The 18,224-nt window shown below is 42.4% G+C and overlaps 1 protein-coding gene across 1 annotated transcript in view; it reads left to right on the top strand.

Moving 5' to 3' along the window:
* Nucleotides 1-1,297: 1,297 nt before the first annotated feature.
* sei (potassium voltage-gated channel seizure) overlaps nt 1,298-18,224 on the top strand; it is a 362,440-nt gene continuing 345,513 nt past the window's right edge. Inside the window, exons 1-2 of the mRNA XM_080285287.1 lie at nt 1,298-1,792; nt 11,115-11,241. Of these exons, the coding sequence (XP_080141413.1) occupies nt 1,452-1,792; nt 11,115-11,241 (468 nt within the window). The 5' untranslated portion in view covers nt 1,298-1,451. The remainder of the gene's footprint in view (nt 1,793-11,114; nt 11,242-18,224) is intronic.

Raw genomic sequence — 18,224 nt, 5'->3', positions numbered from 1 at the left:
CTCTCTCTCTCTCTCTCTCTCTCACACAGATAAATTTGTTTAAATTGAATCATCTAGAAAGAACCGTAAGGGCTTTAAAGTCTATGTAACTCTTTCTCCCCCGCCCCTCTCCTCCCTCCCCTCCCCTCCCCTCCCTCCCCTCCCCTCCCCTCCCCCTCCCCTCCCCTCCCTCCCCTCCCCGTCCCTCCCCTCCCCTCCCCTCCCCTCCCCTCCCTCCTCCTCCTCTCCCCTCCCTCCTCCTCCCCTCCCCACCCCCACACTAACAGGATTTGAGGGAGCGGGTGTGGGTCAGTAGAATTTCTCTCTTCAGTCATCCTCGGCCGCCTTGTGTTGTAGTTTAAGTCGCAGGTGTGGAGCAGGCAGGTTTAGAGGGGGTGGAGGTGTGGAGGGAGGACGTGGAGAGCGGCGGTAGATGTAACAGATGTGGTGGATGTGGAAGATATTGATGGATGTGGAAGAGACTGACAAGAAATAGAGAAGATATAGAAGAAGGATGTGGAGAAGTGGATGACTTTTAACGGGTGTGGTGGATGTGGAAGCCATTAACAGAAGATGTGGAGGAAGAGTGTGGAGTAGAGGTGGATGACGGATGTGGTGGATGTGGAAGATATCAACAGAAGTAGAAGATAATGATGTTTTGTGGATGTTATAAACTGTGAATGAGTTGAAGAAAGGTGGAAGGTGTGGAGAATTGATTAACAGGTGTTGGCTAGGACAGGTGTGAAGGCAGGTGTTAAGAGGTGTGAAAGAAGCAATATTTACCCAGTGAAAAGTTGTCCAGAAAATACAGTATATACAATGTTAACTCAAGAAAATTGAAAAAACAAAAAAACGCAAATGTGAACAGGAAAATATATATGGAAATCGCCAAAAGTGAAAGATAAGAACTTGAAAATTATATATTAAAAATAGTATAGTAACTCGGTAGTGGTTAAAAAAAAAAAATAAAAAAAAAATTCCCCCAAAGAAAGCTGGTCAGCAAAAAAAAAGTTCCCTATTGAAAAGTGTTAAGGTACGACACAGTTCCGCAGTGGAAAGTGATAAGGAAATTGTATCTTTTTCCCCATGAATTGTGAAAATAAAGATAGCTCTCTGGCGTGAAAAAGTGAGAAAAATAACAACTTTATTTGGATTTTAAACTTATAACATTATCTCTGAAGGTGATAAGGGAAAGATAAGAAAAAGACAACCATGTGTAAACTCAAAATGCTGACTCATCCCATTGTCTTGGTTTTCCCTTAATCACTTTTTTTTTTTTTTAGGTGGGCACAGTATAGTCCAACATGATGCCCACAGACCCAGGCATCCCCCCCACACCCACAACACCCACACCCACCCCGTCTCTCTGTCCACCAAGCCGTAGACCATCCAGAGACGGAGCCACATCACGCGCCAGCAGATTATCGCGTCAGAAGTCGCTCTCTAGTTCCGTCCTACCGACCATCAGCATCATGGTGGAGCAGGAGTCGCCCGTGACCTCTGCGCCGAATATGAACTGGATTTCGCGCAGTGGGAGGCGGGATTCCATCAGTGCGCAGAACCTGAACCACGCCTTCACCTGCAACTCCGTCAGCGACTCCCACTACTCCTACCACTCCCACCCCAATTTGAACTCTGACCTCTTGACCGGAACCATGTACACGCGACCTGAGACGAAGGCTAACAACATGCTCAACCCCTCGCGTGGAACTGGGTCAGGGAGCGATAGTAACGACCCGAGGCATTTAGACGGCCGGCCCACCCCTTGTAACCACATCCGCTCCTCGTTCCTGTCCCTGTTTACTAAGAAAAGGTAGTTAGAGCGACAGGGAAGGGTGTAGAGTGACAGGGAAGGGTGTAGAGTGACGGGGAAGGGTGTAGAGTGACGGGGAAGGGTGTAGAGTGACAGGGAAAGGTGTAGAGTGAGAGGGAAGGGTGTAGAGTGAGAGGGAAGGGTGTAGATTGACAGGGAAGGGTGTAGATTGACAGAGAAGGGTGTAGAGTGACAGGGAAGGGTGTAGATGGACAGGGAAAGGTGATTCGCTTGATTGATAAAGAATGGCATTGTTAGGTGAGAGGTAGGAGTGTTAGATAGAGCATGGGATTGTTAGAGTGATAGGGGAGGGTGATCAGCGTGTTAGATCAGAGATGGGAGTGTTAGGTAGAGCATGGGAAGGTTAGAGGGATAGGGAAGGGTGATACATGTGTTAGGTAAAAGATAAGATTGTTAGGTAGGATGGGAGTGCTAGATAGTGTGTTACATGGATGGGAATGTTAGAGAGAAGTTAGTAGGAGAATTGAGTGATGAAAAGGGTGATGCGTGTGTTAGGTAAGGGATTGAAGTGTAAAGAGAAGATAAAGATAGTGATAGGGTTAGTCGATAAGAACCGTATTAGATAAAGGATAGGAGTGTTAGGTAAAATGTAGTAGGTACTTTGGAGGTTAGGAATGTTAGATTAATGTATCAGATGAAGGATACGTACATACGGCTCTTCTCAATAGGGTGGAGTCAAAGGCTTTGCATCTTATCAGCTCTCCTCCTCTTACTGGCTCCCTTCAACCTCTGTCTCTTCTCCGCACTGTTGCATTTTTCTCTCTCTTCTATCGCTACTTCAATGGTCACTGCTCCTCTGAACTCTCTGCTTGCATCCCTCCACCACTACGGCGGGCGCGTAGCACCCGTCTAGCAGCAAACTCTTATCCCTTTTCTATGCAACTTTCTAATGCAAGAGTTAACCATTACTCCCAGTCCTTCATTTATGCAACGGATCAACTCTGGAACCGTCTCCCTCTGTTTGTATTTCCTACTGACTATGACCTCCAGTCTGTCAAACGCAGGGTGTCCAGGCATCGGGAAATGAACGGATCTTGAATTTGGTTCCCCGTTCTCTCTCTCTCTCTCTCTCTCCCTTTTTTTTTTTTTGAGGGAACAATTTTGCGGGCTCCTGGCCTTTGGTTCCTTCTTCCTTGCAATAAAAAAGGATAAACGATAATGGTTGTTAGATGAAAGATAGGAGAGAGAGAGAAAAGAAATTAAGAGTGTTAGGCGAGAGATAAAAGAGGTTGTTAGATAAGATAGATAGATAAAAAATAGAAGAGTTAGGTAAAAGGAATAGATAGAAGATAGATAAAATAAATAGATGAGAGATAAGAGAAAGATAAACCCTCTCTCTTCAAGTCCATATTTTCTTAACCCCTCCACCCCTCACACCAAACACCCGATCCTAAGCGATTTATTTTGTATATTTTTTATCGATTTTAGGTCCATTTTGAGTGACATCGGAGACCCTAACACCTTTTCCCAAGCGACTTATTTTGCGTATTACATCAGCACGTTCTCTTTTACATCATTCTCTGTTACATTATTCCATTATTCTCTGTTACATTCTCCATTATATTACATTCTTTACCACATTCTCCATTACATTATTACATTCTTTATTACATTCACCATTACATTATTACATTCTGCATTACATTATTACATTCTGCATTACATTATTACATTCTTCATTACATTATTACATTCTGCATTACATTATTACATTCTTCATTACATTATTACATTCTGCATTACATTATTACATTCTGCATTACATTATTACATTCACCATTACATTATTACATTCTGCATTACATTATTACATTCTGCATTACATTATTACATTCTGCATTACATTATTACATTCTGCATTACATTATTACATTCTGCATTACATTATTACATTCTGCATTACATTATTACATTCTTTATTACATTCTCAGTTACTTTGTTACATTCTTTATTACATTCTCCATTACATTATTACATTCTCCATTTTATCATAACGTTCTCCATGACATTGACTATTACATTCTCGGTAATAATAATAATAATGTAATCGTTAAGTTTTTCTACACATACATCATTCAGTAAAGTCATAACATAGCCTGTCCTAGTCACGAAGAAGTGCGCAGGCGGCCGTGTTGTCACCTTAGTGAACTCGGCCACTGCTAGAACTCGAAATTGTAGACTTGGAAGGCCAGTCTCCTTGGTTACTAGTAAAAAAATCAGGAAATTATAGAGGTGGGGGTGTCTCCTTGGTTACTAGTAAGAAAATTATAGAGGTGGGGGGTCAGTCTCCTTGGTTACTAGTGAAAAAAAAAATTGTAGAGGTGAGGGTCAGTCTCCTTGGTTACTAGTGAATTTTTTTGTAAAGGTCGGGGTCAGTCTCCTTGGTTACTAGTGAAAAAAAATTAGAGGTGGGGCCAGTCTCCTTGGTTACTAGTGAGAAAACACGAAATTATAGAGGTGGGGGTCAGTCTTCTTGGTTACTAGTAAAAAAAAAATTAATTTGTCCCCAATATTCATGTAGCTCAGAAAAAGGCAATGCTACGGCTCTACCTCCTTCCCATAGAGCACTTGTTCGTGACTAGCATATTTAGGGTTATTATTTATTTAGTTATTTGCATACATTTTATGAGTTCATTATTTTTTTTTGTATTTATTTATATCCTTTAAAATAGGCGTCAAATCAAAGCTTTTTACGCTCTGAAAGCAAAAGAAATATATTAACATACAAACAGAAGCTCAACATATACACGTTAAGCGTGAGAGAGAGCCAAAAATCGAATTAATTAGCGAAGTATTTAACATTTTTCAGATAGACGCGAAATTTGGGGACAAAAACGAGAGTGCAAGATTTCCCGACATATTTTCATTATTAATACGAAGTCATATTGGCGTAATTCTGACCCCAGTTTAAGATCATGTTTTTTATCATATCTCTCAAGCGCCGGGGTCGTCAGAAATCCCAGGGTAAATCCTTAAATCCGGCCAAATCCCGCCTCATAGCCATTTTTCCCGCCCGATTAGAGAAAACGGAGGCGGCTGAGTGTTTTTAAAGGGGTGACTTGGATATGCGTGGGTGTTTTGTTACTCTTCCGTTGTTTGTAGAGATTGTAGAGTAGGGTAGATGGGCGTATTGTGTTGTATTCTGATTTAGTTTGGTGTATTAAGGTGAATTTTCTTGAACTAAGGTTGTGTGTGTGTGTGTGTGTGTGTGTGTGTGTGTGTGTTACATCACAGTTGCGCGTGCTCTCTCTCTCTCTCTCTCTCTCTCTCTCTCTCTCTCTCTCTCTCTCTCTCTCTCTCTCTCTCACACACACACACACACACACACACACACACACACACACACAAGTTAGGGTGGTGTGGCTGTGTCAGTGCCTTGTGGGTCATCTCGGCCTTTTGAGGTTAAGTACAGGTAATCCACTCACCTGCCTCACCACACACACCTGCCTCGCCACACCACACCACACCTGCCTCACCACACCACACCACACCACACCTGCCTCACCACACCACACCACACCTGCCTCACCACACCTGCCTCACCACACCACACCACATCTGCCTCACCACACACACCTGCCTCACCACACCACACCACACCTGCCTCACCACACCTGCCTCACCACACCACACCACACCTGCCTCACCACACCACACCACACCTGCCTCACCACACCACACCACACCTGCCTCACCACACCACACCACACCTGCCTCACCACACCACACCACACCTGCCTCACCACACACACCTGCCTCACCACACCACACCACATCTGCCTCACCACACCACACCACACCACACCACATCTGCCTCACCACACCACACACACCTGCCTCATCACACCACACCTGCCTCACCACACCACACCTGCCTCACTTGTTTTTCAGTCAAACACCTGTTAATTACCGATGTGTCCCCACCACACCTATCGGAAGCACTTACACTATTAATGAACGCACACATGTACGTCATTCATCATTTTTCCGTACATATACCTACACGCACATACACAGACATAACGTTCACCAACAGGTACACACAGACTTACACACACACTTACACCATAGCTACAGAACACACACACACACACACACACACACACACACACACACACACACACACGGCCCATATCAGATACACGGCAACGTCAGTCATTCTTATCACACACACACACACACACACACACACACACACACACACACACACACACACACACACACACACTTTCTTACCTGCTAATTAAACATCTGTCGCTCACACCTGACTTTCCAATCTTTACTTTTTCATCCAAACTTTTATTATTATTATTATTATTATTATTAAATGGTTTCCTGTACACCAGGAAACCATTTACTACGCTGGGTGGTAACCATATAACCAAATTTTGTCGCCTGGTGGTTTAGTGGGTAATTATTGTGCTCCAGTCGGATTGAACCGGTGAAGGTTGATATCCAAGGGATGGTTGGGGTTTATTGCTCACATAAGGCCACTCAGGGATGAGTGAGGCTGGTCACTCTCATCTTAAATGTCAGGACCAACTGCCTAGCCCCGGGCTTCTACGCTCCTCATGGGGCAGCGTAGGATCGGATGATGGATGGATGGAATTATTATCATTAGTGTGGTTTGATTTTCTTGTTTCTCTCTCTCTTGATCTCATCCTAGAAGTGAGAAAGGGGACGTGTGTGATAGGGTTTGTACCTGGTTCCAGCAAACCAGGAACGTGTTCCGTTGGCAAACCATGATTTCAGGTACTGGGTAATTATTGTGCTCCAGTCGGATTGAACCGGTGAAGGTTGATATCCAAGGGATGGTTGGGGTTTATTGCTCACATAAGGCCACTCAGGGATGAGTGAGGCTGGTCACTCTCATCTTAAATGTCAGGACCAACTGCCTAGCCCCGGGCTTCTACGCTCCTCATGGGGCAGCGTAGGATCGGATGATGGATGGATGGAATTATTATCATTAGTGTGGTTTGATTTTCTTGTTTCTCTCTCTCTTGATCTCATCCTAGAAGTGAGAAAGGGGGTTAGGGTGGTGGTAGTGGTGATGGTGGTGGTGATGGTAGTGGTGGTGGTGGTGGTGGTGGTGATGGTAGTGGTGGTGGTCGTGGTGGTTGGTGGTCGTGGTGATTATCGTGGTGGTGGTGGTGATGATGATGATGATTTAGTAACTTATTAAATCATCTCACCTCTATACACACCTATCCGTTTAGACGAGGCCATAGAGTGTGACCTCAAGGATAAGGGACTGAATAGGGAGGCTGCCCGAGATCGAGCCTTGGAGGGAGGGCCGCCATTAGGTAACCAAGGCCGACGCACGCAAGCAACGAAGCCTTTCATTATCATCTTTTATTTTTACTCTACCATTTTCGATTTTAATTTCCTCACATTTCAAAAATCTCCATTAGTCCATACACATTTGTTTTGGAAATTTCCTTTTGTACGTTATGGATATTTTTCATGGATTTGGCACTGTTTTTTTTTCCACCTGTTTTCATTATTTCGTCTCGTCATGTTTTTTTTTTTTTTTTTTAATTAATCTTTACACATGGTTTATTTTCCCACCACACACCTGTCCCTACCTGCCTCTTCCTCAACACCCACGTTTTTCCACCTACACTACTCCGGGAAGGCTTTATTTGCATGTTGTCGATAGGTCCGCTCAGCCAGAGAAGGGGGGGTTGAGAAACTAACAGTCCTCATCAATTTCTCTCTCCTACACCTTTAAGTACACCTGTCAGCCCCTTCAGCCCGATGATCTTATTTTAGGTAGTGAAGAGTATTTCACGTATTAATGAAGACTTGCTCACCTTTATTTAGCTCACCTTTAGTTTTCTTACTTGTGTCTTAAGGTGAATAGGCTGAAGTGGTGGTGGTTATGTCATCGTAGTGAAGGGCTTAATTTTTCCTGCCGCACACCTGTCTTCCGGTCCACTCACCTACTTGACGTTACACCTGACCTACTTAATTAAGCCTATCACCTGCCCGCCCACACACACACACACACACACACACACACACACACACACACACACACACACACACACACCACACACACACACACACACAAAGGAAAAAGGGAAAAAAAAGTGTGTGGTAATCATAAGGGCATTTGTCTTCCTAGTATACTAGGAAAAGTATACGGTAGGATACTTATTGACAGAGTTAGGGAAATAACAGAGGAATTAGTTGAAGAAGAACGGGAGGCTTTAGGAAGGGAAGAGGTTGTGTAGATCAGATATTCATTCTTAGATCTTTAGTGGAAAAGTTTCTAGAGAAGGATTTGGAGAACACACATGACAGGGTGGATAGACAAGGATTGTGGAAAGTATTAAGAATGTGTGGAGTAAATGGGAAGTTGTTGAATGCTGTGAAGAGTATGTATGAGGGTGCTAAGGCTGCAGTGCGTGTGGATATAGAACTGAGTGAATTTTTCCGTTTGAAGGTTGGATTGAAACATGGATGTGCTGTCTCCATGGTTTTTCAATCTGTACATGGATGGGGTTATAAAAGAGATTCAAGGTAGGGCAGTGGATGTTGGAGCAACACTAATGAGAGAGGGCAGCGTTTGGAAACTCCCTGTACTGTTGTTTGCAGATGATACTGTGTTAAGTGAAGATGAGGAAGAGCTGCAAGGCTTGTTGGATGAGTTTGGGAGAGTGTGTGAGAAACGGAATCTAAAGGTGAATGTAGGGAAGAGTACAGTTATGGTCTTCGAGAGAAGTGAAGTCAGTGAATGTACAGTACAGTGAGGTTGTATGAGGAGGAAATGGAAAATGTGAGTGCGTTTAAGTACTTGGGTAGTGTGATGAGTAAGGATTGAAGTGTGGAGGGTGAATTGCTTGAAAAGTTACATCAAGGAAGAAAGGTTGCTGGTTCCTTGAAAGCAGTGATAAGAAACAGAGAAGTGAGCATGGAAGTGAAGAAGTTACTACATGACAGTATCGTGATACTAACTCTAAAATATGGAAATGTAGCTTGGACCTTGTTGGAGGGACAGAATTCAAGAGTGAGAGCAGTGGAAATGATTTACTTGTGAGGAGCATGTGGAGTCACATGGAGAGACAGAATGACGAATGAGTAAGTGAAGGAGCGTTGTGTTGTGGATGTGGTTGTGATAGGAAGCGTTAGGAGGTGGTTTGGCCATGTGGAGAGGATGGAGAGTGAGAGACTGACTAGAGAGTGTATGTGAGAGAGGTGGAGGGGGGAGAGGGAGGGGGGAGGGGGAGGCCTAGGATGAGATTGAGGGATGGAGTGGAGATGTGTATGAGAGAGGGGGGTGTGAGCTGGGAACATGGCATGAAATGGCGTTAGACAGGGCGACATGGAGACGATTTGTTTGTGGCCGCCCCTTACGGGATTAAGGCGTCTGGCAATAGATAGATAGATAGATAGGTAACAAGTGACGTCATTCCTAGACAAGTGACGTCATAACTACATACATTAAAGTGATATGGCGTATATAAAAATAAATATATAAATGTTTAGTTATGAGTAGCATAATGTCGGCAAGGATGAAGCAGCAGTATTGATAGGGCTTCGCGTGGTAGCAACTGTGGTGGTGTGGTACTGTGGCGATGGGGTAGCTGTGTTGAAGGGGAAAATCACTGACCGTATAGATTCGTAGCAACTCTGAAAACCCACTCCTCTTTTGCCTATAACTGGTCGATTTAGCATTATTACTACTCATATAACTCATTTACCTGTATGTACTTCCCATTTCTCAATAAATAACACCTGTAAGCGTTAGTTTTATGGGTAAACATAGGAAGACACAGTATAAACGTGACACAGCTAAATTACTCAAGTCCTCCCTAAACTGCCCTTGGTTTTCTATGACGGCGGAGTGTGTTGGTTTTCTTTGATGGCTCCTCCCTTGGTCACATCGCCTCATAAATCAGTCCAGACATTGCCGATTTGCAGTTTTATTGCTATAGTCTGTTCACCTTAACTTGGCGGATGCTCTCGACGATTTACAGCCCTTTTTCCCCTCGCTCAGTGGCCGACTAAGGGAACACCATGGCCCTACATCCTTTCCATAGCACTTCATCGTGACTATCATTATTACAAGTCGTTCTTTCTCCTTTACTCGGTGATTTGCGTCCTTTTTCAGCATATTTTTCTTATTAATACAGTTGTGCATCAATTCCATAGCACTTCTTCGTGACTAGGTCCATGTTCTAATGTTAATCACCTGTTACAATTTAATAGTAAGTCCACATCCGTTCCAAAGCACTTTTTCGTGACTAGCAGCATTAAAGCTAGAGATGGTATTTTTTAGGTCAAGATAAAATGAAGAGGATATAAACGTTATTTTCTTTCATATAGCAACTTTTAATTTTTTTTTCCAATTTTTTTTTTTTTTTTTTTTTTTTTTTTTTTTTGCGGTCCCCCTTTCGGCCATAAAGAAGTATTGAGAGAGAGAGAGAGAGAGAGAGAGAGAGAATGTAACCAGAAAAACTGACGCCATGAAATTTTGAAGTGATTTGGTTCATGTGCATTTGTCATTTTTCCAATTGGCTTTTTTTTTTTTTTTTTTTTTTTTTTTTTTTGTACGGGTCGATGGGGAGAGTTTGGGGAAAGAGTGATAAGGGGCCATTTGGGTGATTGAGAGAGAGTGGGAGAGAGGGAGGGAGAGTGGAGAGGAGAGGAGAGAGAGAGAAGGAGGGAGAGCGGAGAGGAGAGGAGAGAGAGAGAGAGGGAGGGAGAGCGGAACGGAGAGGAGAGAGAGAGAGAGAGAGAGAGAGAGAATATCCTGCAGTTTCCATCACCTTTTAAGACGGTAATCTTGGTTGGGGATCTTCCGGCTTGCTCACAGGGAAATTGTTTCTCTCTCTCTCTCTCTCTCTCTCTCTCTCTCTCTCTCTCTCTCTCTCAGCTGAATACAATCTTCTGACTTGCTAAAAAAATTGGGCTATGACTCACTCCAAAATCGTTCGTTGACTAAAGCTTTTATCATGAGAGAGAGAGAGAGAGAGAGGAAGGTAATAAAAATAATATTATTGCTTCACCTTGACTTTCCCCAGATTTTCATCCTTTTCAGTATATTTCACGTAGCTTATTGGCAGAGATAAAATGGCTCCACATCCCTTTCAAATCACTTCTTCGTGACCAGCTTCATATCCTAGTGTTAATCTGTTGCATTCGACATGGATAGATAGCAGTTTTAGGCCAAGTTAGAGTAGAGAGAGTATACAGTAGGTATAAATTTAAAATCCAGGAAATTGCAAGATGGGGGATGGGTCGGCCGTTGAAGCTCGCGTTTTGAAATTTTCCCTCCCCTACCCGTCCTTGCCAGCCTGCCCGCATGGACCAAGAACGACGAACACGACCAAGGAGACGCAGACGGAGGCTACAAGAGTTCCCACGATGCGCAGTACATGGAGCCAGACTGTACTTTGCCGTCCACCCTCGCCGCAGCTCAGGTACCGTCCTTCCCTGCCCAGCGGTCGCTTAGATAACGGGTTCAAATTTGGTACAGTCGTTTTTCGCTCTTCGTAGTGGTTTTTCGTGCTTTGTAATGTTTTTTCGTATCGCTAGAGTGTTTTTTCCTGTCACTAGAGTGGTTTTTCGTAGTGCTAGTGTGTTTTTTCAAGGTACCGTCCCTCCCTGCCCAACGGTTGCTTAGGTAATGGATTCAAGTTTGGCGCCATAGTTTTTTTTTTGCTCTTCGTAGTGGTTTTTCATACTGCTGAAGTGGTTTTACCTTTCGTTAGAGTTGGTTTTTCTGTCGCTAGAGTGGTTTTGCGTGTCAGTAGAGTCGTGTTATATCTGTAACCCCTACACGCCGGGGGGTTTCCAATGTCGCATGCTCCTCTCAGTGGGAGATATCTGTGATGGAAAAAATACCCTTAGTTCAAACCCTAATATCTGCCAAACTATAACAGCTAAAGAAAAAAAAATAAAGGTACGTAAGACACCAACTCTTCCTCCGTCACATGGAAGTATCCCCATTTCGCCAGGTGGTCCCGTTGATGAGTAAGGATAAGTTAAAGTTCAGAGGGTGGCGTGACGATGCTTGTGACAATACAGTACACGTCAACCGGCGTTGCTTCGTGCCCAAAATTGTGATGGCTTTACATATCAACTGGCGCGTAGGGGTTAAGAGTTGAAGTTTGATGTCGGCTTTTTCTCGCTGTACTCAGGTTCGATCTTATAAAATGTACAGTAGTGAAATTCGTTGGAGTAGTTCTCTCTGCTAGTAGAATGTTTTTTTTCTACTGGTTTTTATGTATTTATTAATTTATTTATTTATTGTTCTGAGTTGAAATTAGGTGTCATTTTCCCACGTTACTCAGCTTTTGATATTAAAAGCTGTACAGTACTCTTACAATCGAGTACTTATTTTTTCTTTATAGTAGCATTATTTTTGTTTAATTTAGTGTTTTTTTCCTGTCAATAAAGTGGTTTTCCCATCAGAAAAGTGGTTGTATAGTGGTAAAGGTGAGTTTTGGTAGCGCCCGTTTTCTTTATTAATTTGTATTTTCGGAAAACATAGAGCATTGTGTGATTTGTATTTATTTTTTTGAAGGAAGCGTTGATTTTGATAGTTCAATTTGTAAATCTCTCTCTCTCTCTCTCTCTCTCTCTCTCTCTCTCGTTATTATTTTTTTTTTTTTTTGCTTTTTAATCAAGCCGTGAGAAATTGAAATTGATGGGGGGAGAGGTGGGTGTGGGGTATGATGAGAATTGGGGAGGGGAGGGGGAGGGGAGAGTGATAATGGTGTGGTGGTGGTGGAGAGGGGGGGAGTATGCAATAAGGTGGGGGGTGGGAGAGAGGGGTGGAAAGCAGGGGAAGAGCGGTCGAGTAAAGGGGAGGGGAGGTTAGAGTGGGGGAGAGGGGAATTGGGGTGGAGGAAGGGGGGAGGTCTGATGCAGAATGTGGAAGGGATGGAATGGATTAGTAGGGGGTGATTGAGAGGGAGGGGGAGGAAGGGTTGAATGGGAGAGAAGGGGTGGGGGAGGGTGGTATGGGAGGGAGGGGGTGGATCTGGGATTATGGAAGAGGGTTTGGTATAGATTATGGAGTGTGGTGTGGTGTGGAATAGGGTGGTGTGGATGTGGAAGAGTCATTTTTAGCTTTTTCTTTGTGGTGTGGAGGTGTGGAGTGGTGTGGTGTGGTGTGGAGTTGTGTAGTATGGATGTGGAAGACGATACGTAATGATGTGCAGTAATGTATGTATGTATATAGACGTAATGTATGTATGTGATGTATGTATATGTATCTATGTATGTATGTAATGTAGGCTATGTATGTGTGTAGGTATGTATATGGATGTAATGTATGTATGAGTGTGTATGTATGTATGAACGTGTATGTATATATGTATGTACGTAACCCAGTGACCTGTATTTCCTAACACCATCAGTGACGCGGCAGCCATAGCAGTGCCACACCTACATCCTATGGCCGCCAGTTGTGTGACACCTCTCTCTCTCTCTCTCTCTCTCTCTCTCTCTCTCATTTCCTCCTCCCTCCTCCTCCTCTGTTCTCCCCCTTACCCCCCTTTCCTGTCTCCTCTCTCCCTCTCTCTTTCTTTATTTCTCTTCCCCTCTCTCTCTTCATCCATCCTACCATTTTTCCCTTTCTCCTTCCCTGTTCCCCTCCTTTCCTCTCCTCTCTCTCCCCTCCCCTCCCCTCCCCTCCCCTCCTTCAGAAATATTTATATTGAATGGCGGGCCTTTCAAAATCTAAATGGTATGACTTGAAAGAGAGGGAGAGAGAGAGAGGGGGGGAGGGGTATGCATATTTCTACTTATTTCATTGGCTCTGGTTATTTTTGCGTGTGTGTGTGGGGGGGGGGGGTGCGCGTTAATAGATATTTACACTCGTTAGTACCAATATTTTCCTTAATGGTTTGGTCTTTCTCCTTTCATTTCGTCCGTGTAAAATGCGTGAAAATCGTCGCTCACTGCTCCCTTGCACTCAGATGAAACCGCCACTCCTTTGCCGGGCCATTGCGTGCGCTAGTGGGTGGGTTGAGTGCGTTTTCAGTGTGTGGGGGGGATGATTGCTGTTTTGGGTGTGTGTTGGTCTTTACACCTGTGCCTCCACTAATGACTTCGTTTTCACTTGTACAGTCTCTCCCCTCCCCTCCCTCTCTCTCTCTCTCTCTCTCTCTCTCTCTCTCTCTCTCTCTCTCTCTCACACACACACACACACACACACACACACACACACACACACACACACCAAGCCCCATCATTAGCGACGAGTGAAAGTAATTAGCGAAGGTGATTAGGGCAATTAAGGTGTTAATGACCCTCGCTTGACTGACAACGTGACGCGGTGCATCATTAGCAGCTTCACCCCGAGGACGCCTTAAAATATATTCTAGCCCCATTCAGTTTATTAATTCGTAATAACAGTATTAATAACAATTATAATCATCATCATCATCATCCAATCCTATGTTGCCCCATGAGAAGCGCAGGAGCCCGGGGCTAGGCTAGTTGGTCCTGACATATAAGATGAGAGTGACCAACCTCACTCATCCCTGAGTAGCATTACGTGAGCAATAAACCCCAACCAACCCTTGGATATAAACCTTCACCGGCTTAACCCGATTGGAGTACCTTAATTACCCACTAAACCAGCGGCGCCATAATTTGGTTTTATGGTTACCACCCAGCGTAGTAAATGGTTTCCTGGTGTACATGTCACCATTTGGCTTGTCACTCAGTGTAGAGTCACCCACAGGCAGAAGGAAGAGGAAACAATGAAGGAAGGAAAGACAGAAGAGGATGTAAGGGAGGGAGGAAAAGGTAGCAACCCAAGAGCAGTAGTACATCAAATGACTGGATGGTGAGTGCCATCACCTACCAGCTTAATAATAATAATAATAATAATAATAATAATAATAATACACAATGTATTGCTGCTCTCGGGTGTCTGCCCTTTCCTCTCCTCCATCCTTCGTTCCTTCCATCCTCTTCTGTCTTTCTTTCCTTCATTCTTTCCTTGTCCTTCTGCCTACGGGTGACTTTACACTCCCTCTTCTGTCTTTCCTTCCTTCATTCTTTCCTCTTCCTTCTGCCTGTGGGTGACTGTACACTGAGTGACAAGCCAAATGGTTTCCTGTGCACCAGGAAACCATTTACTACTCTGGGTGGTAACCATATAACCATATTTTGGCGCCTGGTGATTTAGTGGGTAATTATTGCACTCCAATCGTGTTGAGCCGGGGAAGGTTTATATCCAAGGGATGGTTGGGATTGATTGCTCATGTAATGCCACTCAGGGATGAGTGAGGCTGATCACTCATCTTCGGGATCAACTGCCTAGCCCCGGGCTCCTACGCTCCTCATGGAGAAATGTAGGATTGGATGATGGATAATAATAATAATAATAATAATAATGACGTCGTGGAGAAAGGGTACTTTTGCCTCATTTGTTTTATTTACTTTTCTTTGACCTTCATGTCGCCATTATTTTGAAGGCTGGATATAAATTTTTCATCTTAGTTCTCCTTCGTGCATACCGTCACCTGTTACCATTTGGCCACTAATGTCGCACCGTCCATACTGAATACATGCTGGGGCTGTTTAGGATGGGGATGTTCGTATGATATGTTTCTCTCTCTCTCTCACTGCTAATTTCGGAGTTAGTCGCTCTGGGCTGCTGTTTTTATACTGTTGTTCTCGTTCTCGGCCTTGGTCTCTAGGAAATTGTAGTTGTTGTTGTCGTCCTCTACCCCCGTCCCCCTTCCCCCCCTTCGGACTGGCTGAGATTGTGAAATGCGGCATGATGCGACCGTAGAATTTCTCAGGTTTTGAGTTTGGGGCTCGGGTTTAGAATCTCTCTCTCTCTCTCTCTCTCTCTCTCTCTCTCTCTCTGTATAGTGTTTTTGTGTGTGTGGGTGTGAGAGAGAGAGAGAGAGAGAGAGAGAGAAACTGAGGGGAGAGGCGGCAGTAGAGTTGATTTTGAGGGGTGGGAAGGGAGAGGAGGAGATGATTGAAAATGAGAGCTGGAGGAGAGGAGAGAAAAATTAGCAGAGTGAATGTGTTGCTAGGAAGGTGAATAGTGAAAGGCGGAAGTAGGAGAGAAGGAAGGAGAGTGAAAGGAAAATGAAATGAAGTAAGGAAAGAAGGAAGGAGAGTGAAATGAAAGGGAGATGAGGGAAGGGAGGAAGAGATGGAGAAAGAGAAAAAGAAAAAGTCTAAAATAGAGATAAGGGTGAAGGAAAGGGTACATGTGAATAAGGAGGAGAAGGAAGGAGAGGAAGGTGAAGGAGAAGAGAATATGATACAAGGAGGAGAGGGAGGAAGGAAGAAGGTGAAGAAGAATGGAGTGTAGAAGAGAGAAGAGATGTTAGAGATGAGAAATGAGGATGGGGTGTGAAGAGATGAAGAAAATGAAGGAAATTGGGAAGAAGAGAGTGTAGGAAGGAAAGAAGGATGAAGATGAAGGAGAGAAAGATGGAAGGAAAGGGGGGCAGAAAGGAAGGACAGAAGGATTAGAAAATGATAAGTAGATGAAGAAGATGAAGGAAAGGAAGGAAGGAGGAAGAGACTGGAGAGTAGGAGAGAGGGGGAAAAGGAAGAAAAAGAGGAGGGAAGAGGAAACGAGTAGGAGGAAAGATGGAGGTATGTAAGAAGGAAGGAAATTGAGAAGAAAATGTTAAAAATAAAGTTCATAAGATGGCGAGGTGAAGGTGGTGAGAAGGAGGGAAGGACGAGAAGCCTAGTATGTTCAGGCCATTACGTATACTAGCATATATTTAACACAGTATATTTGCCTCAGTATACCTCGCCTTGGTATAACGTGGGATGCTCTGGCCTAATCGCTCTCCTTCATAATTGACATATATCTCAGTTCATTTTGTTATAATTTGTCATACTGAAATTTGATCTACCCTAACCTACTTCTAACATACCTACCGAACATACTACCTAACATTCTGCCTGTCATTCTAACATTCGACCTGTCATTCTAATACTCTAATTATCATTCTAACATTCTGCCTGATATACAACCTACCATTCTAACTATTCTACCTATGATTCTAATATTATACCTAATTTCCCAGGCTTTCTACCCAGTAATGATAGTAACGGTAATAAAAATAATGGTAATAATAATGATCATGGTGAAGATGATGATGATGATAATAATAATAATGATAATAATAGTGATGGTAATAATAATAATTAATAATAATAATAATAATAATAATAATTTCCTAAAGTTTATTTTCGCTTGACTGTAAACTTGATCTACAGTAATATATATATATATATATATATATATATATATATATATATATATATATATGGCACGTATCATTTTTTCTTATTTTTTAATGTTTTTTGTCATGAGTGTCTACATTTCCTATACTTATAATGTCTATTTCTTGTTTTAATATGTTTCTCTTTAATTTCGCCTTTTATATATGTCTGTAATATCTCTCTTTGTGTCTCTTCAATTTGTCTTTAAATGTGTCTTTAATTTGTCATACTTTCCCTTTAATTTATCTTTTTTGTCTCTAATTTCTCCTTTTATCATGTAAATTAGTTATTTTTACATTTGCTGATTTGTTATTTATTTTTAAAGTCTTTTATGTATACTGTATATTTCTGTGTATTTCATTTAAATAATTATTTCCCTATGCTGCTTTGTATATGCTTAATGTGTACTCAGTGTTTTTTTGTGTATATATATATGCTATGTAAGTGTTCTGTAGCCCCATGTGCGTATGTGTATGTTTATATGTGTACCGCTGCTTCCTACCCCCCCATGTATGTTTTGGATTGGCTAACATGGAGCCAGGGTGAAGGGGGCGTGGCCAGAGGAGGAGTAAAATATAAACATAATTTCTTTCCAAATTTATAAGTTCAAATAATTAAAAAAAGTTTCGTCGCTTAGAAATATTTAAATTATCTCATTCTGTATATTCGGATTCAGATCAGTTTCTAAAAAATAAGAAAATCGCATAAAATATATATAACCTTGTTAGATTTGTACACTCAAATCAGTTAATAAAAAGTCATGCTTAAAATGAAAATATATAGATAATCGTTCTATATTTTTATATTCGCCAGTCCTTCCCAAAAAATATCGTTTAAAAAATGTATCGCCTTGAGTTTCGGGAAGTATTTTGTTACTGAAAAGGATCGGTATAAATGTTGGCTCGTGTTGGAAATATATTTATGTCCCGGGGTTCCACACGGCCTAGGAATGAAAAAAAAAAAGTTATATTCACCAGAATTTAGAACTGTATATATAAATATATATATATATATATATATATATATAATAAAATGTTTCTTGAAACATAATTAGTGGAAGTTAGGTCAGGTTGATTGCTATAATGGTTTGAAAAGTGCCATATTAATAATAATGATTAATAATAATAATAATAATAATAATAATAATAATTGTTATTACTAATATTATTATGGGAGTTTC

Source organism: Coenobita brevimanus, chromosome 105, assembly GCF_032717465.1.
Source record: "Coenobita brevimanus isolate Jiangsu-jjx chromosome 105, ASM3271746v2, whole genome shotgun sequence".
Lineage (NCBI taxonomy): Eukaryota > Metazoa > Arthropoda > Malacostraca > Decapoda > Coenobitidae > Coenobita > Coenobita brevimanus.
Note: the sequence above shows the minus strand (reverse complement) of the source record. Positions and strands in the feature narration are given on the sequence as shown.